This window comes from Papilio xuthus, unplaced genomic scaffold (genome assembly GCF_000836235.2).
Source record: "Papilio xuthus unplaced genomic scaffold, Pxut_1.1 DF824992.1, whole genome shotgun sequence".
NCBI classification, from domain to species: Eukaryota; Metazoa; Arthropoda; class Insecta; order Lepidoptera; family Papilionidae; genus Papilio; species Papilio xuthus.
Window position 1 is genome coordinate 5566450 of NW_013533657.1, and position 16998 is coordinate 5583447.

Below are 16998 nucleotides of genomic sequence, written 5' to 3' on the forward strand. Positions count from 1 at the left end.
CGATTCTCAGACTTACTGAATATGTAAAAAAAGGGCTGTTTTTACGGTTTTGCCGGCAATTATTCTATTTTTTCTTCCCTTTTAAACCTTCCCTAGATCTCCAAGAATATTTCAAGACCAAGATAAGATAAATCCGTTCAGCCGCTCTCGAACTTTAGTGAGACTAACGAACAACAATTGATTTTATATACATACGAACATAGTATGAACTATTGAAAAATCTTAACTAGTAAATGGTTAAAATAATATACATCTAAGTAAATGATAGATATTAGGCACTACTTTTAGACATTATTAGTTAGAATCCTTTGGCGCGAATTACAAAGTCAAGTGTCAGAATGATTAGTGAGGGGACATAAACGTCGACATTTTAGTGATGCTAGTGTTGCGCCATTACACCGGTAAAGTGTCTGATTTTCTTCCTATCATTACCTAGATTTTATAAAGTATTAACCTAAAAAGATAACACTAAGGAAATCTATGAGTAATTTTAGACATTTTAAAATAGATTTTACTAGAACAATATTTGGATCCATGACGGAATAACACTGAGCTTTATGATGGATGAGTCACAGATTTCATATTTAAATGATAACATAAATCTATATTTAGCGGATATAAATAACTTCTCTTGATTTATTATCTTGAATAAACTGCATTGACTCATTGAATTATATTTAAAACTAAACTTTATTTAATGTCTAAAAATCTGACTGTCTCTATTCTCCGTCTCTGTCTCTGTCTAAAAATGACTGACATACAAAAACTTTTCAAGATTCACAATTATGATTTTTTTGTAATAACAAAATTAGGTTTTAGCAAAAAACAAGTTTAAAATGACTGTACATTTGAATAAATGTATATTTTGTAACGTTACATCAAAAGCGAGTTTTTCCAATGTAAATTAATGTAAAAACTTCAACTGTTGGGATTTCACGTGACTTGTATCACTGCATAATCTACAGTAATATTATAAAGATGGATAGTATTTTTGTATGTAACGAATAAATTCAAAAACTACTGGACTGATTCAGAAAACTCTTTTACTATTAAAAAGCCACATTATTACAGAGTAATGTTACTAAACAATATAGCCTATGAGCTAAATTTATTATTAGATTTATTTATATTTCTAAGTTGACGAAGTTGCGGGCAAAAGCTATGTGATAAAAACAAAAAAATATTTCCGCATTTTGTAATTGAACAATCAAGTAGTTGTATAATATTTGCCTTTATCCAAACTTGTTTTTATAGAATATAACGATTTAGGTTTTTCCTTATATTATGTAAAACTTCAAAAAATTAAGATGTACAGAACGATGTATTTAGAAAACAAATTGAAAATGATCCGTGGCTCTACCGGACTTTGTTTACATTAATTCAGCTCCACTTCCTTCTCTTGGGGATTTGTGCCAACAATGACAAAAAAAAACTTAACAAGCACATGAATTTCGTAGAGAGACAAGAACAAGAAAAATAAAAGATGGGAAAATAAGAAAGGTACGACATTGACCAAGAAACGTGAATACACACTGTCTCTGAAGTCTTGGTATCTGCATACATCGTCATTCACCAGTCGCATACAATTTCGTTGACCATTTTATACCTCTACAAGCTGTCGACCGCGACTCCGTCCGTGTGGAGTTATAAACAAACTTAATTAGTAGCCTATCTGATCTTCCACACTATGTTCTACATCTATGCCAAATTTCAGCGAGATCTGTTGAGCCGTTTATCGAAGATATCTTCAAACAAACATCCATCCATCTAAACTTTCGCATTTATAATATTAATACGAAGTAAGATTTTCAAAGCTCTACTTTGATACTATACCGTCAAATAAATGAGAGTTATAAACATTCAGAGATGAAAGATAATATTTATAAAACTTTCGTAACGTTTAGTATTTATAATGATTACATCTGCACACGTGCAGTAAAGATATTGTAGATTAAAGATTAGATAACACATGTATTACAGCACGACATCGGAGTTGTATCGAGCGATCGACAGACAAGCCTAGGAAGCAGTGAGAGGCTTGATGGCGGCCGTGGCTTACTTCATTGACGCCGCAACGCCTGCCACTACGACCCAACCGACCCCTAAACTAAAAATATAAACGTTTATTGTCATACAAATCGCTGAGAAGCGCGCACGCGTCTCTCAGATTTGTTTTCCCGCGCTCGCGTTATCCCGTTCTATTTTTAAATTTTCAGTGCCTTTAATCTAACAAGTTCGAGGTTATGTTGTGACGTTAACAGGACACGTGTGGATCCTTATCATTTAAAGTAAGTGAAATTTAAATAAAGTTTAGCGATGAAAATGTTAACCTTTTTGATGCCACTGTTTGATAACCGTGTTAAAATAATTATTTTTGAACTTTGGAGTTGGTAAGGATTTTTTTGTTGTTTTGTTAACTTAAAAGAATTTCTCAATAAAGACGGGTTTCGTCATAATCCTCAAGCCTTATCTTATTGTAGTCGCATAGTAATTTTTATAAATTTTTTGAATTAAAAATAAAAGGTCTTTTTTAACACGACATCTACCTACAAAAAACAAAATAAATACTTGATTCAATGTTATTTCTCACTCGTTAGGCATTGCATGCTAATACAATTATGCACACATTACGTAGTCATAATATGAAACATCTTATTATGCTTGGTCAATAAAGCGAATGTATGAAAACACGTAATTAATCTTATTATTTGAATGAAACATGGTGTTGCAATAATCCGCAAAAAATTAACAGCAAACAGACGATAGCTCAATTGGAAGACGAAAATAAAATTGCAATAATGTTTCGGTAGTTTAAACCAATACTTACTATTTGGTTTAAATTCACGGGTACTTCCTGTACAATGCGTGTAAATAACATAACACTTGCGTTAAATGCAAGGCGTCTACTTTCAAGACTCAGTTTTCTGTTTGATTATTGTTTAACAAGAGACAAAGATATCCTATAATAGTTTCATTAGAGTATTTCTTTTGTAGATTTTTTCTATTCTGTACAATAAACCGTAATGACGTCTTCCGACATGCAACTTAGTTCTCATGATATAATATTTAGTACGAGTAATCTCTCTAAAACTTTAAATGTGAACGTTTGGTTGGATGTTAAAAGATCACGCCGAAATTTGGCATAGTTGTAGAAAACACATAGACTAGTAATTATTTTTATTTTCATTCCGCGCGGACGGATTCGCAGGTGACAGCTAGTAAATAGTATTGTGTGTCTATAAATGTTTATAACAGTGTTCATTGCCAACCTTGAAAAATGTTAGGTTAAATAGGGCAAATGTAATTAATGTTTTTTCAGACCACTCTGAGTGAAGTTAATGCATAAGAAAACAATGGTTAATAAAAAGCAAGTGAATAAATAAATCTTTGACATATGTACAAGTTTATACATAATATACATAAGTGATATTTATTATTTATCTCTTCTAAATAAATAAGAAAACAATTGTTGAACTTCTTTCATTCCTAAACTACTTTATAGATTCTGGTGAAAATTTTTTGAATATTCTGAGGAAACCAGAATGTGTACAAAACATTTTGACTTTGGCATTACAACACAATCCTGTTTCATTTAATATGTTCTTTAACATTTTTATAACTTGAACACATGTGTAGACAAAATCAGACTATGTAAATATTTTTAAACATCACTCAGTTACTCACACTTAATTTGGGAAGCGTATATTTACGTGTATTTATCGCTTTTAACATCTGGATAAATCGTTCCTACATTTAATACATTTACTGAACTTCTCTTGAAGCAAATCAATTAGTAATTCCACGGGAACTCGTTTGGTGGTTGCTCGCGATTTCTTCAGCGTAGATTTTATAAAAAGTAGCCTGTTACTCCTGCATACATCAACTCTCTTCCAGTCAAAGTACTGTCAAAATAGGTCTAGCCATTTCGGAGATTACATGGAACAAAAGCGGTCTTGCCTCAATTTTTTTTTATTCTTTTCTTCCTTATAAGCAACACAAATACATCAATTTTATATAGAGAGATATAAAGATATAAACACAGTAGGACCGCAGCAATTAGATTAACACATCCAGGTAGGGACGAATCATCGAATTTGTCGAATTATAGATTTCTGCCTTAAAACGCCTCTATAGTCCGGTTTTTTACAAAAGAGTACCTCTTAATACGACAAATTACAGATTCAATGAGAAGACTATATCTATGTATATAAAAAAACCTATCTGAAAATGTCATTTGAAACATCAAAGCCTATGTTTAATGTATTTTACGTTACTACTATGTAAATGTCTTTGTCTAAGTAACTTCATTGGTTCATTAAAGTTCAACCAAACCGTTAATAAGCTTATAAGACACCATAAGCTGGGTAATATAATAAAAAAAAATAGTGAATGGTCACACTACACGTGCTCTCAATTCGTGATTAAAAGTCAGAGCTCATGAAGTTTACCTTGGGCTTTGAACAAGATCCCAATAATTTCTACTGTACCTATACGACGCGAAGCTACCCGCGAATCTTTCTATTATAAATCTTAATTCAAAGTCTTACAGTCTATTTTGGCGTAACCAATTCAAAGAAACATCAGTTAAAAAGTATTGTAGTCAGAGGTGATAGTCGAAACTATAACTTATGGCATTGATCAAAATAGGTCATCATGTTGCAGCTCAGAATTAAACAAGTTTTTTTTTAAATAAATGTTGCTTGCTAAATGTTTAACTGCCACATACATTTTATGACATTTAGATTCAATTTAAGAATCGTTTTTCATAGCTTAAAGAATCGTTATTTGGCTCTGGGTGTGGCAGTGTTTGCTACAAGGGTTAAAAATCGAGCATTCATTTCCTCGATAGTCACTAAAGTCAGTTATAGTGATTGGTTTTGTGAACTGCTGACAACTTGTATAGTCTAAGAAAGATCTCATAAAACATTATGCAGATTATTTTTCTCAAAACATTTAACTAAACAATGTTTTTTTTTATTTTCCAGAATGTTAAACGAGCAAGATTTAGTAGTGGCGCGGGCCTTAGCGGCGGAATCTCGTGAAAATTCCCCGGGAGGATCTCCAGGACCACTTCGTAAAAATCCACTTAACAAAGTGGTAGACAAACTTAAAACATTCAGGTAAGTCGACTTTTAATGCAAAACTTAATGTTACATAAAACTAAGGCACAATTTATTAAATGTCGATAGGTTAACCTTTTAGGATATACTCAAAGAATTTTACTTTTCAACCCCACAAAGAAAAATAAAATGTTTCTCTGCTCAACTGCGAAGAGGTGCACATTTATAAACGTCATAGGACATAACGTCAAGTGCGTGTGAAGTACAGCTGCTGTCAATCTAATGTCAAAGTCAAACCAATAAACGAAGGTATAAACTGTAGTGACAGTTAACCTATTAATCGTAAAATAATACCTTTTTTCCGTTAAAACGTCTTCTTAAGTGTTGTGATTTAGACGGATAAGTAAGATGAACTATACCCAAGCAAATATTACATTTCCTAGTTAAGTTAATGGACCAATTTAGGGATTGAAGTATGGTTATGAAGATGGATTACAAAGTCAAGTTTAAACAACCTGCGACAAGCAAAGAAATTACAGATGAAGAAGAAAGGTATGTTTTACTTATCATTTGTGAAATTCTATTATCAATATTGATATTCGCCGATTTTTTAAAAATGACAACAAAGGAACCTGTGTTGTTTTTCGTATTTTGTCAAAGACTAAAAGACACTTATAAAGTCAAACAAATCGATTAATCGAATTATCTTCCTTGTATGGAATCGAATACAATTTCCAATTTTTTATTATTACAATCAGCTATGGGGAATTGGCTTGCCACGGACGAGAGCGAAAGCGTTCCCGTGGCCCCGTCCCGATGCGTTGGAGGAACAGAGAGGTTTAGTGGGTATGCCTCCGTCATGGGAGAAGAATCCCACATAACTACCGCGTCTTCACCCCGGGGTGCGGAATATGTATAAATCATTCCTCTCTGGAATAAAAAAGGGAATTAGCTTTGGCTTCATTTTTATTTTAGTTGAAAGTTTTGAAATGATGATGAATTGATCTTTTTTTTAATCCAACCTTGATTACAAACGTAATTATTGTAAATATTTGCTATTTCTACATATTAGTAATTCCTTTTCCGAAAAGGTTGATGTTGGTCTCCCCACACTGCACTGAAAATATACATAAATAAAACAATCGATTATAAATTTAGGTTTTGCATGTACTCTGTGCTTAATCTTCGTTAGTCTATGACCGTTTCCGAAATAAATAATTCCCTTTATTTACTAATTGGTCGGTTGTTAATTGGAATTGTAAATAAATCAAATTTGCTTGTAAAACCTATGCCTTCTGATGTTACTTGGAATATATTTTATTTGTATCCTGGTTACATGATTTTCGACCGGTTCGCGGCCGACAAGACAGTTCGTACTTCGTTCGTAGACAGATACGAAATTATATTATCGTTCTTATAATGGATTTAATTGAGGAATTGATGCAAGAAATTACGCTTAACAATTTCGATGTTGGGTCGTCGACATGGGTCGATGTTACTTATATCAATAATCCACACAGTTTTTACGTTCGTCCTACCTCCTACAGAAGTTTTTTAAAATCAATGCAAGCTCATGGTCAGAAACTTGAGCAGCAAGATTTGCAGTTGAGTATGAATATCGTTTATTATTCAAAAACGCTAAAGAACTTTTGTAGAGGTTTAATTTATCATATAGATACAGCAAAAAAGAACTGTACATGTGACATATATGCCATTGATTATGGTTGTGTAGAGAAATCTGTCTCGTTAAAAAATATGTATTCTCCTCTCCTTGAGCAAGGGTTGCCACCTCTAGCAACTCACTGTCAATTGGCAAATTGTGAACCTAAGAATGGCTTGTGGAAGGATAAAGAAATAGATGCTATGAAATGTTATATAGGAACAGAAAAGGCAAAATTAATAGTAAAAGGGAAAACATGTCTAAAACTAATTGTTGAATTGTTTAACTCATGTCCCGATGATATTGCCACAATGTTAGCATTAACAGGTTATTCAACATTGGGTTACAATGAAAATGTTATTAGCCGTATTCCTAATTTCAAGCAAGAAAAACATTATTATACTTATCCAAAGATAGAACCAGGAAATGTTCTACATGTAAGAACACAATCAGGAAAAGATCTTGATAATTTCTATGTCGCAAAAGTTGATGAATATTATGACTATATTAATAATGTAAATAATCTTCTGGCATATTCAAAGCAAGCACAAAGTTTAAGGCCGGAAGATATGAAAGAAAACAAAGCTATAAGTGTTTTTGTACCACAATTTTTAAGATATGAACGTGGTATTATACAAAAGATTACAGTGTCGGAAGAAAAAGCTTTAGTACAATTAGTTGACTGGGGTTTTCTTATTGAAGCAGATGTGTCAAGAATGAAGACTATGTCGGAATATTATTTTTTAAATCCTGTGATTGCTATATATTGTACAATAGAAAAAAGTAAACAATTTGATACTAGTTTACAGAAATTCTTACACACAGGTTGTGAGTTTCTTATTACAATTGAAGAGGTTGGAAATGAGTTTGATAAACCTAATATTGTTAGTATATCTCCATTACCCAAACTAAAATAACGGTTTCTATAATCCTTGCATTTTTATGTCTAACTAAACCAAGTTTTTAACTAAAGTTAAATTGAAAATTTCTATTTTTGCTAAAGCTGATAATGTTAAATAGGAAATAAAGCCAAAATATTAATTTTATTTTAATTGTTGAGTATATTTCAAGGGTTTTTGGTTAATTATTGTTTTAATTAGCTTATTTTCTGTATTTTTCAGTTTTGAACAAATATAACAAATTATTATTGTAAGATTTAATAAATAAAATCTTATATAAAAGATGACTTTGTTCAAAAATTAAGACAATTTCTATGTTCATTAGAAATGAAATCATAAGCAATACAATAGTGATATAAGAATATTGAAGTGTAATTTTAGTTTTCTCGTAAAGTGAAAATTGAACTCGGCAAAAGAGATGTTAATGTCTACACCTAAGACTGAATAAGTTAGAATTTGGTACTGACCAGTTTCTATGAAATTAAAAATAAAAAATTAAAAATCATGATGTTAACATAGAATTAATTTTATTGCTGATAGATTATTTTGTAGCAATACAATAAAAATTTGGCTATAGCTTGTTGCAATATTAAGTCTAAACCAACACATTGAATTTGTCTACGATTATGTTGTTTTGTGGTAGGAGAAATATTTTATTTTGACTCAAATGGCTTAATAAATCTTTGTAGCGGCTCTCTATAGAGCCAATTTTTATCAACTACCTAGATTGTCCGGCGTTTGTATGCATTTAATGATTCAATGGTTTTTATTTAAGATATATTAATAATATAAATATATATTTATAATGTTTACAGGTTAATTACTATTTAGTTTGATTTTATGTTGGTGATATGTGGTAAATTCATTTACAATTACGACTTCATTTCAAAATAAATATTATTTAGCAATTAGAATAAATTATTTTTATTTTATTATGTTGTATCTAGATGTACTAATTTAACCCTAGGCAAGGCCATGAAGCTAAAATTTGTGCTGTAAAAGCGCCTGTCATTTTTAGTATAGCAATGACATATGATAGATAAATATTTTGTTGTAATTAAACAGGCGTCAAGATATAATTCAACTAATGCATCGAGTGAGATACAGAAGTTTCCGAAAATAACTAACTAAACTAGATAAATGCAATAATTCGCAATAGATAGCTGAAGTTCTATAAAGGATATATAATAGAAAGTAAATTAATAGCTAAATTCATTAAAACAAATTGCCTCAGTAAGGAAGTAGTGCAAACGGCAGTAACAAACAACTTAAAAAGGGTGTGTCAATACTTGGGTATTTGATGTTGGTTGACTATAAATATACATTGAACTGGATAACAACAATTATGAGGCCTCAGGCACAGTTGTTTTTCGGAACTACTGGATAAAGTACGTGAGCTGTTAAACCCACGCATTGTTATTACTTTAAAGGTTACAAGCAAGCGTTTATAAAGGTAGTTTGAGTAAACTTTATCAATTTTGACAATCTTCAATTGTAGCTTAGAATACTACTTTTAAAATAATAATAACTTATAATAAATACATCATCTTTGGTTTTTAGCTTTACACTTCCACTGTTTAAGTCATCTGCCAATATCTTTATTTAATACATTTTAGTGAACATCCGAAAAAAAACGTTTTTATTTCCGGTAAACAGTATTAAGTATATGTGAGCATTTTGAAAATTAGTCGAAGCCAAGATAAGTAGCTTATATCTAGTTTCAGACTTTAAAAGTTTTAGGAGTAAACCAACACTGACAGCGACCACACATCTGCAGTAATAAGTGGCGTAGTTTCAGCGGTGTGGACTAGCCTTTATTAGTTTTAGGAATAAAGCTACCACATGCCTGAGTCAGACACCCCGGTGCGTAACAGTTGCAGGACAATGACTCTTGACCCACCGTCTGCGATTCAATTATAATGCCCGCACATTTTGGATTACGAGGTTATTGTACACGGTAGACTGAAATGTTATCGTTTGAGATTTATGATAAACAATTCGTATTCATCCATTTTTTGTCTGTGAAAAATAATCCCATTTTAGTATTATAAATGTATGGAGTATTATAAATGTATGGAGAATCTTAACCAAAGCTACTTTAGAAAGATCTTGCTGATCTCACAATACAGCGTTGTGTTTTAGACGAAATATTTCATAGAAAATCATGAATGAAAGTTTTTCTCTTTCATTAAACTTAACTATAACGATGAAAATATTGCTTCCTCTGTTTTTTTTTCTGTAAAGAGAATGAGATATATGACGATAAGTTCAGCCAGTTATAACTGGATAATAAATAATAATAATAAAAATCGTTTATTTAGGCAACAAAAATTATGATAAAATTACATAGTAATAGTACGCCTGATTCCTAAACTAGGTTCTAGACCCGTATTATAGGAACCAGGTCTCTTTCGTCTTAGTGCTATAGTATAAGTAATATGTTAGTTACATTGTGAGATTGCTTGCCTTACTTAAGAATTACAAAAAAAGAGAAAGAATTATAATTAAAATAGTTTAATACTGCATGTAAATATTTGAGCGTGTTTATGTATGTACGAGTGGATGTATATGTTCGTGGGTGTATGTGTTTCTGAGAGAAAAATGCATGGATTTAAAGGATTCTATAATAAAACCATATTTTGAATAATTTATAAATTATAATATATTTTATAAAATTTGCTACTGAATCTGTAAAAATCATTTCATTTGTTTGCGGTCCATGAGCAAGATGTTACTTTCACTAAAGTGGATTTAGAACAAACTGAATTAGATTCAGTTTTCAGCGAGATATCGCGTGACTTGTAATCAGAAGGCGGCACAACTTTCATTAACCTAATTATGACCATTCACTTCAGAATAAGTTTTTATTACTTTTTTGTAGCATTCATATTCAAAAGCAAATAATTAAAGAATATTTGAAATTATCACTAATTGTTACTTAGATTTGGGATGATGATAGAGTAAACTAAAATGTTTTTAAAGTCGAAAATAACTAGAACAAATATTTGCTAGGACAGATTCCGATGGTAACTGGTTTTGTGATTCATAACAAGATTGTCGAGTATTGAAAATGCTAATATCCTAGAGTTGTTAATGGACGGAAGAACTTTGTAGAGCACCGTCAACTATTTCCAAGTACGAGTCCGTAATCAACTTAAGTGTACTATGATAATCCAAAGAAATTTATTCAGTCGTCTGGTAAAAAAAGATAGACAAAAAATAAAGCTTACTCTCTATTAGTAAAACATTTAAAATCGGTTTAGTTTTTTTTTTAACATATAATAATATTATTATAAAGCCATTATTGCTGAAGATAATTATAATAGTTTTACAAATTTTCATACTTTTTTTTTTAGTTACATTAACAGTAAGTAATATTGAGTATCAAAAAAATAGTTTTGAACCGGCGACTGCTATCCTTAATCTTTTTTAACATAATACAAACAAACATAAATCATTAAACTCTTTTAATAATATTCTGTTAGGAAGATAATCCGACACTGCCGGTGTATCTGCGCAACACTAGCCTTACTAAAATATCAACGTTTGTCACAAACCATTCCGACTTGGTAACGAAAGCGCGCCATTCGCGCCAAAAGGATTCAAACTAATAATGTCTAAAAATTCATAGGTAAAACGTTTTGTCTACCCGATCTTATTCACAGATTATGTAAATATTTATTTATTTGATTTTATAATTATAAAAAGTTGCTTAGTTAAACGATCTAAGGTTATAACAGTTTAATAGATATCATGACACAGTTCTCTAATAATATTTTAGTTGTAGACAAGCTTCTACAGCAGTAGTCAGATATCTTAGCGGCTCTTAACTTCGTGAGGGTCACTGCGCAAAACATAATTTTAGGTATAGCGCGATGCGGGAGTGACTGCGCAGCGCGACGATTACTTTGGACTGTCAAAATATTTGAAATAAACTATATTTGAGTTTACATTGTAACACGGTTACTTTGATTCCACTAAATATGTTAATCGAATTTTAATAACTATAATTTGTTAACCATTAATTTATAATAACTTTAGTAATTTTAATATTCACAGTTATAATGACTGAATGCGTCATCGCATGATAACCGTACGATACCACTGCCAACACATTTGGGCGTCTTTCTCGTGCTTATTGAAAACATTGATTTATTTCTTCTTGTGCTGTGTAAACCTACGATAAACAGACTTACTAAACAAGTTCAGATGTTAGCTTTATAACAAATGAATAAGTTTTTTTTTTCGAGCAAGATGGCGTCTATCCATCTACAAGCCAGACATAAAAATAAATATATAAAATTAAAATAATAATATTGTGTAATATAAATATCATTGTTCATACTCCGGACACGTGCTGATAATGTACCGTGCAAAGTTTATAAATTGTAGTACTCAGATAACCAGTATATATTCAAATTAAAAAGAACGATATCGTCGACTAGTCAATATGTAAAGTACATAAAGATATCGCTCAATTTGTTTGATAAAGTCGCGGCAGTTTTTTGTTTGCAATTTCGTGGTAACGTTAAACGCGACGTGTGTTGAAGCGAACGCGTTTGATATCAGTTGCACAGTCGCTCTGGTCGTGTTCGGACGTATACACCAGGCGGCGCACTCGTATACTTTTTTTAAACATCAAACGAGCAACTCCTTAGCTTCTATATTAACAATTTCGTACGACACAACCGTGTTTATTTTGCAATAAAGTTTCGCGTGGTACAGAAGGTTGCCGGACGGACAGTGTTGAGAAATTAGATTCGCTTTCGGACATGCGAGTTGTATAATTCGTACGTCGAGGATACAAGTGTCGATTATCCAAGTGATGTGGTAACAGACCTCGCGATGTTGTCTATGGAGTCGTTATGGTGTTCCTCGGAGAGCGAGCTGTCGAGTCTAAAGATTGCAAAGACAGCTGAAAGACCGGAATACAGATTCTCAAGACGACGATCTTCTAAGAGTTTAATACCGCAGGCATTATTGCACTGTCCGGAGCCACAACCAAGAGCTCATCGTAGACGAAGATCTGGCACTTGGCCGTAAGTTTCTTAATATTGTCATTGATACAAATGTTTTGTTTAAAAACAAATCGGTCAAGGGGACCGGAGTTGACTGAGATTATTATTGATGAATTTAAATTGCTATTGTTTTAATCTTACTAATATTATAGATAGATGTTTGTTTGAAGGTATCTCCGGAACGGCTCAACGGGTCTTGATGCAATTTTGCACAGATGTAGACCATAGTCTGGATGAACGTATCGAGTTTTTTTTTTAATTCCGCGCGGACGGAGTCATAGTCAACAGCTATTAATGAATACACAATAGAAGGCACTTTATTCTAAGATAATTGTTATTATGTTTTATAATATAAAAGCAGTGTTGTCTCGTGAGCTTTTACCCATTTAGGGTAGATGAGTGTATCAGGTAGAAACTACAGGTGAGCCCGCGTGCTCCAAAAAGGCTGCAGTGGAAAGTGGGTTAAGACGACTTAATTTGTCTCTTACCGCCTTATATAGCTAATAAAGTCAAAGTAAACGGTTGTTTTTTTTATTAAAATGAGCGAGAAATACCACAATTGCGTCTTGTTCGAATAACGTAGTAAAGATGCTTGGTGCTAAAACACCTACACGTTAGTACCTTTACCTATTTCTTGCTAAAGACATTGTTAATGAAGGGACTTGCACTGTTTCTATTCCACTTTTTTACTTATTCTAGAAGAATTACTAGAACTTGCAGTATTGTATGCATACTCTTTCAAATGTTTACTTAATTTGTCAGTTAAATCAAAATAATAAAAGCATAATTCTATTCAATAGATCGGTTAGCAACTTTTTAGTTAGGTAAATTAACTAATAATATATTTTAACACATATTATATGCTGTCGCTCGCGACGCTGTCCTCGTTGAATTAGAAAAAACATCAAGGCGAAATTTCAGCGAGATCCAATGCATTCTGGAGTTATAAGAAACATGTATTAATAGAAACATTCGCATTTATATTATTAGTAATATTGATTATCAAATAGTTTATTTTAATATTGATAGTAGAAGATGCCATAGTAACTCATAGCAACTGTGTTGATGTACATTTCGTACTACGCGGGAAAAGTTTTGTCAGTATTAAGATTAATTATAAAATATGAACATGATAACGTAATAATTTTGTTTATTTGTTCCTTTTAAACCTTTGTATCATCCGTAAAATGAGTAGTAAATTGCATATTATTTTAAAAATTTCATGCAATTTGCTCGTCAAATGCAACTTAATGCATTCAGAATTGCAATTTCTAGCAAATGCCTCGTTAGATAGCGCACATTATCGCCTTTCTCTTTTGTAGCTCTCTGGACAAACGTTTGCCTTTATTTAGCGTTATGTCCATAAGAAATAAATATTTTACTAATGTTATAAATGCGAATGTTTAGATGTATGGGGATGTTTGTTAGAGGTTATCTGAAAACGGTGAACAAATCTCGATGAAATTTACCATAGATATAGAGCATATTCTGGAAGAAAGCATAGACTTTTAATTTTTTTTTTAATAACGTGCGGACGAAGTCATGGAACATAATACATGTTGGCCATTACTATTATTATTTTCTTTTATTTTATTAGAAAAAATGAGTAAAAGTAAATTGATGCTTTACAACTATGGAAGGTAAACTTATAATGCGAGAAAAAGGGTTTATACCAGAAATTTGACGAGTTTTAGGAAGATGTGCAGTTTGTCTATGTTTGCTTTGGAATGGAACAAGTTATAATGACCTGTAAAGTAGTTACTACTACGGCTGCATTCGCTTCGCCCCGTTTCGTTTAAATTTGACCCAGATAACTATTCATGTGTTAAAATTTTAAGCCTTCACATCGATTTAGTTTGTTTACTCTTGCAGAATTTTTATATTCATTACGCCTATTGAATGAGAAGATTGTAGACAATAACGTTTGTAGGTTTATATGCGATTACGCTTCGCATTTTATACATTTTTAGAGTTCCGTATCTCGAAAAAAAAAAAACGGAAACACTTACTTACTTATCACTTTGTTTTCCGTCCGTCTGTCAAGACTCTTTTTCTTATGAACGCGTGAAGGTATCAAGTTGGAATTTATATCAAAATACTCAGTTCTGATGTCCCTGGGTCCTGTGAAAAAATCAAAGTTATAAGTCAACGCAATCAAATGATACAGTCGTTTATTTTTTGTTATATATCGCATAATATGATAACGCCTTACGTCTTTAACATGGATGTGTTTCGTCTAAACTAAAATAATTGTTTAAACATTTGCATAGTAAGATAATAAGCAGAAGAGAATTGTTCATTTTAATGTTTGTTATTATCTAGAAGGCGTAGAAACAAAAACATGTATCGACGAAATGTCCTAGTTTCCTACATCTAGAGACGAAATGACCTCATTGCTTTGCGCTAAAACAGTCGCCATTTTTGCACGTATTGTTAAGTTTGATTTTCTGACTGACTTCAATAAAGAGGAAGTTCTTTGTAAACTCTTATTGTTATCTCTATCTTTAGAGAAGGAATGAAAGAGATGTCACGTTTTGTAAAACTTCAAGGTTATGATAAACAACCTAAGTTTCAAACAGAATAGAGTACTGTCACCTTCCACTCGTGTAGAACATATAGGCCACTAATTAAGTTTTTTTTAATCCCTCGCGGATGGAGTCGCGGGAGATGGCTAGTATTTTTTTGTTTCTTATCGCAATTAAAACAGTAATTTACATTGATAAGAAAGTAAAAGTTTATTTATCATTTAAATGTGACCCAAATACGAAAATTGTAAGACTATATTATATTTAATTAATGCAATATTATGTTTTATTTATTTTGTCCCGCTGATAAATGTGCAATTATTTTTGTTCTCTTTTAATACATGCCATTTCTTATGTTCCTTTTGCGAGTTTTTTTGCGAATATAAATTAACGATTGTTTCATCATATTGCCATATTCAATGCAAAAAACGTGTAGTTTTTAGAAAAAAGTTTTTATATCAAATTACGTAAGATATTTTTTAATTAAAATATACATAAGGAAGTGGAAAAAATGTGAAGGTTGATGTACTAATGTTTGTATAGCTTAACATTAACTTATACACGTGTTATCTGTATTTAATAATTTCCTATTAACGACAAAAATTTGTATACACGACAATAAGTATAATAGCTTTTACCTAATATACGACTCCTAAAACTGGCTGTCGTCCGCGACTTCGCCCGCGCGTGTTTAGAAAAAGATTCCTAAAGCGTTTTCCCGGCAATTATTCGGATTTCTATTACCTTTTAAAACCTCCACGAACATTTCAAGACCAAGATAAGATAAATCCGTTCTCGAGTTTTAGCAAGACTAATGAACAACAATTGATTTTTATATATACAGGTGATTTCGTTGTTATTTAGTTATGATAAACTTCGAAACAATGTTATCCAAAATATCTCGTTTTTTTTTTCCTATCTTAAAACGGGATTTTATTATTTGTTTTTTTTTTTATGACTGCATTGCCACTGTTTGCTTTGAGGAGGCATTTTCAGCTTCACCGGGCTTGTGGTAGCCGATCGCAGATGGCACTTAGCCTAAACCTCGTTTAAGATTAACTAAGCTAGAAGGCTCCCTCAGGAACCTCGTCTCGGCCTGTTACTTTGTTATTATTACCGGATTGGTTTTATTAAAACGCGATCTTAGAAATCAATTGAACATGTGGTTTGGAAATATTTCCAACAATATTTGAATCCAAAAGACTTGTTATCTGTCACCTAATTGGGACATTACTCTCAACAATTTTTCGCCGAACATTGTACTGATTCAAATTTAAACCGATCTATTGTTGAGTACCATTCCGACATCTAAATTTAACCCGGTTAACTGAACTCTGTACCCTTAGCAACGTTGCTTAATATTTAAGTTGAGATGAATTGCTTGTATTTTTGTGGTTTATCTCTTCCTATTTATTTGTTTTTGTATATACAATTTCATACACTACCTAATCAGTACGTAACCTTCTTTTTTTTTAAATATTAGCAGATTTTATTTGGAAATTTACTAATATTTCTTTTACCATTCCAAGTAAGCTCTAGGCTTGTGCTAGGATATGGTCTACGACAATAGTCGAATGGCGGGATTCGAACCCCCGACCTCGTGTTCGGAAATCCGTACCCATTAGTATTATTGATGAATTCCTCTTTACAGACATACCTATATGTCTACATTATATTGTATTATTTTGTTACTTTGTTTATTGAATTATTCCCATGGCGACCACACTATAGTATAATTAAAATAACATTGCCAGCATGAAGCTAGTTATTAATTAAAAAAAATATATGATTCCAACACAATGTTTATAGCAACACTTTTGTTTACAAAGTTCTTAG

The 16998-nt window shown here is 31.8% G+C and overlaps 2 protein-coding genes across 5 annotated transcripts in view; both read left to right on the forward strand.

The window, feature by feature from the left end:
- The first annotated feature begins 2081 nt into the window (after positions 1-2081).
- LOC106126738 (NAD kinase) overlaps positions 2082-16998 on the forward strand; it is a 34770-nt gene continuing 19853 nt past the window's right edge. The window contains exons 1-2 of one of the 4 annotated variants that reach the window (XM_013324559.1): positions 2082-2288; positions 4986-5120. In XM_013324559.1, coding sequence (XP_013180013.1) covers positions 4987-5120 — 134 coding nt within the window. In that variant the 5' untranslated portion in view covers positions 2082-2288; position 4986. Of the gene's footprint in view, positions 2289-4985; positions 5121-5349; positions 5613-12123; positions 12659-16998 lie in introns of those variants that run through there. The other 3 variants (XM_013324561.1, XM_013324558.1, XM_013324557.1) reach the window with 3 other exon arrangements.
- Positions 6158-7722, forward strand: LOC106126740 (uncharacterized). Its single transcript, XM_013324563.1, has one exon. The coding sequence runs from the start codon at positions 6480-6482 to the stop codon at positions 7635-7637; it is 1158 nt and encodes a 385-aa protein (XP_013180017.1). The 5' UTR covers positions 6158-6479; the 3' UTR covers positions 7638-7722.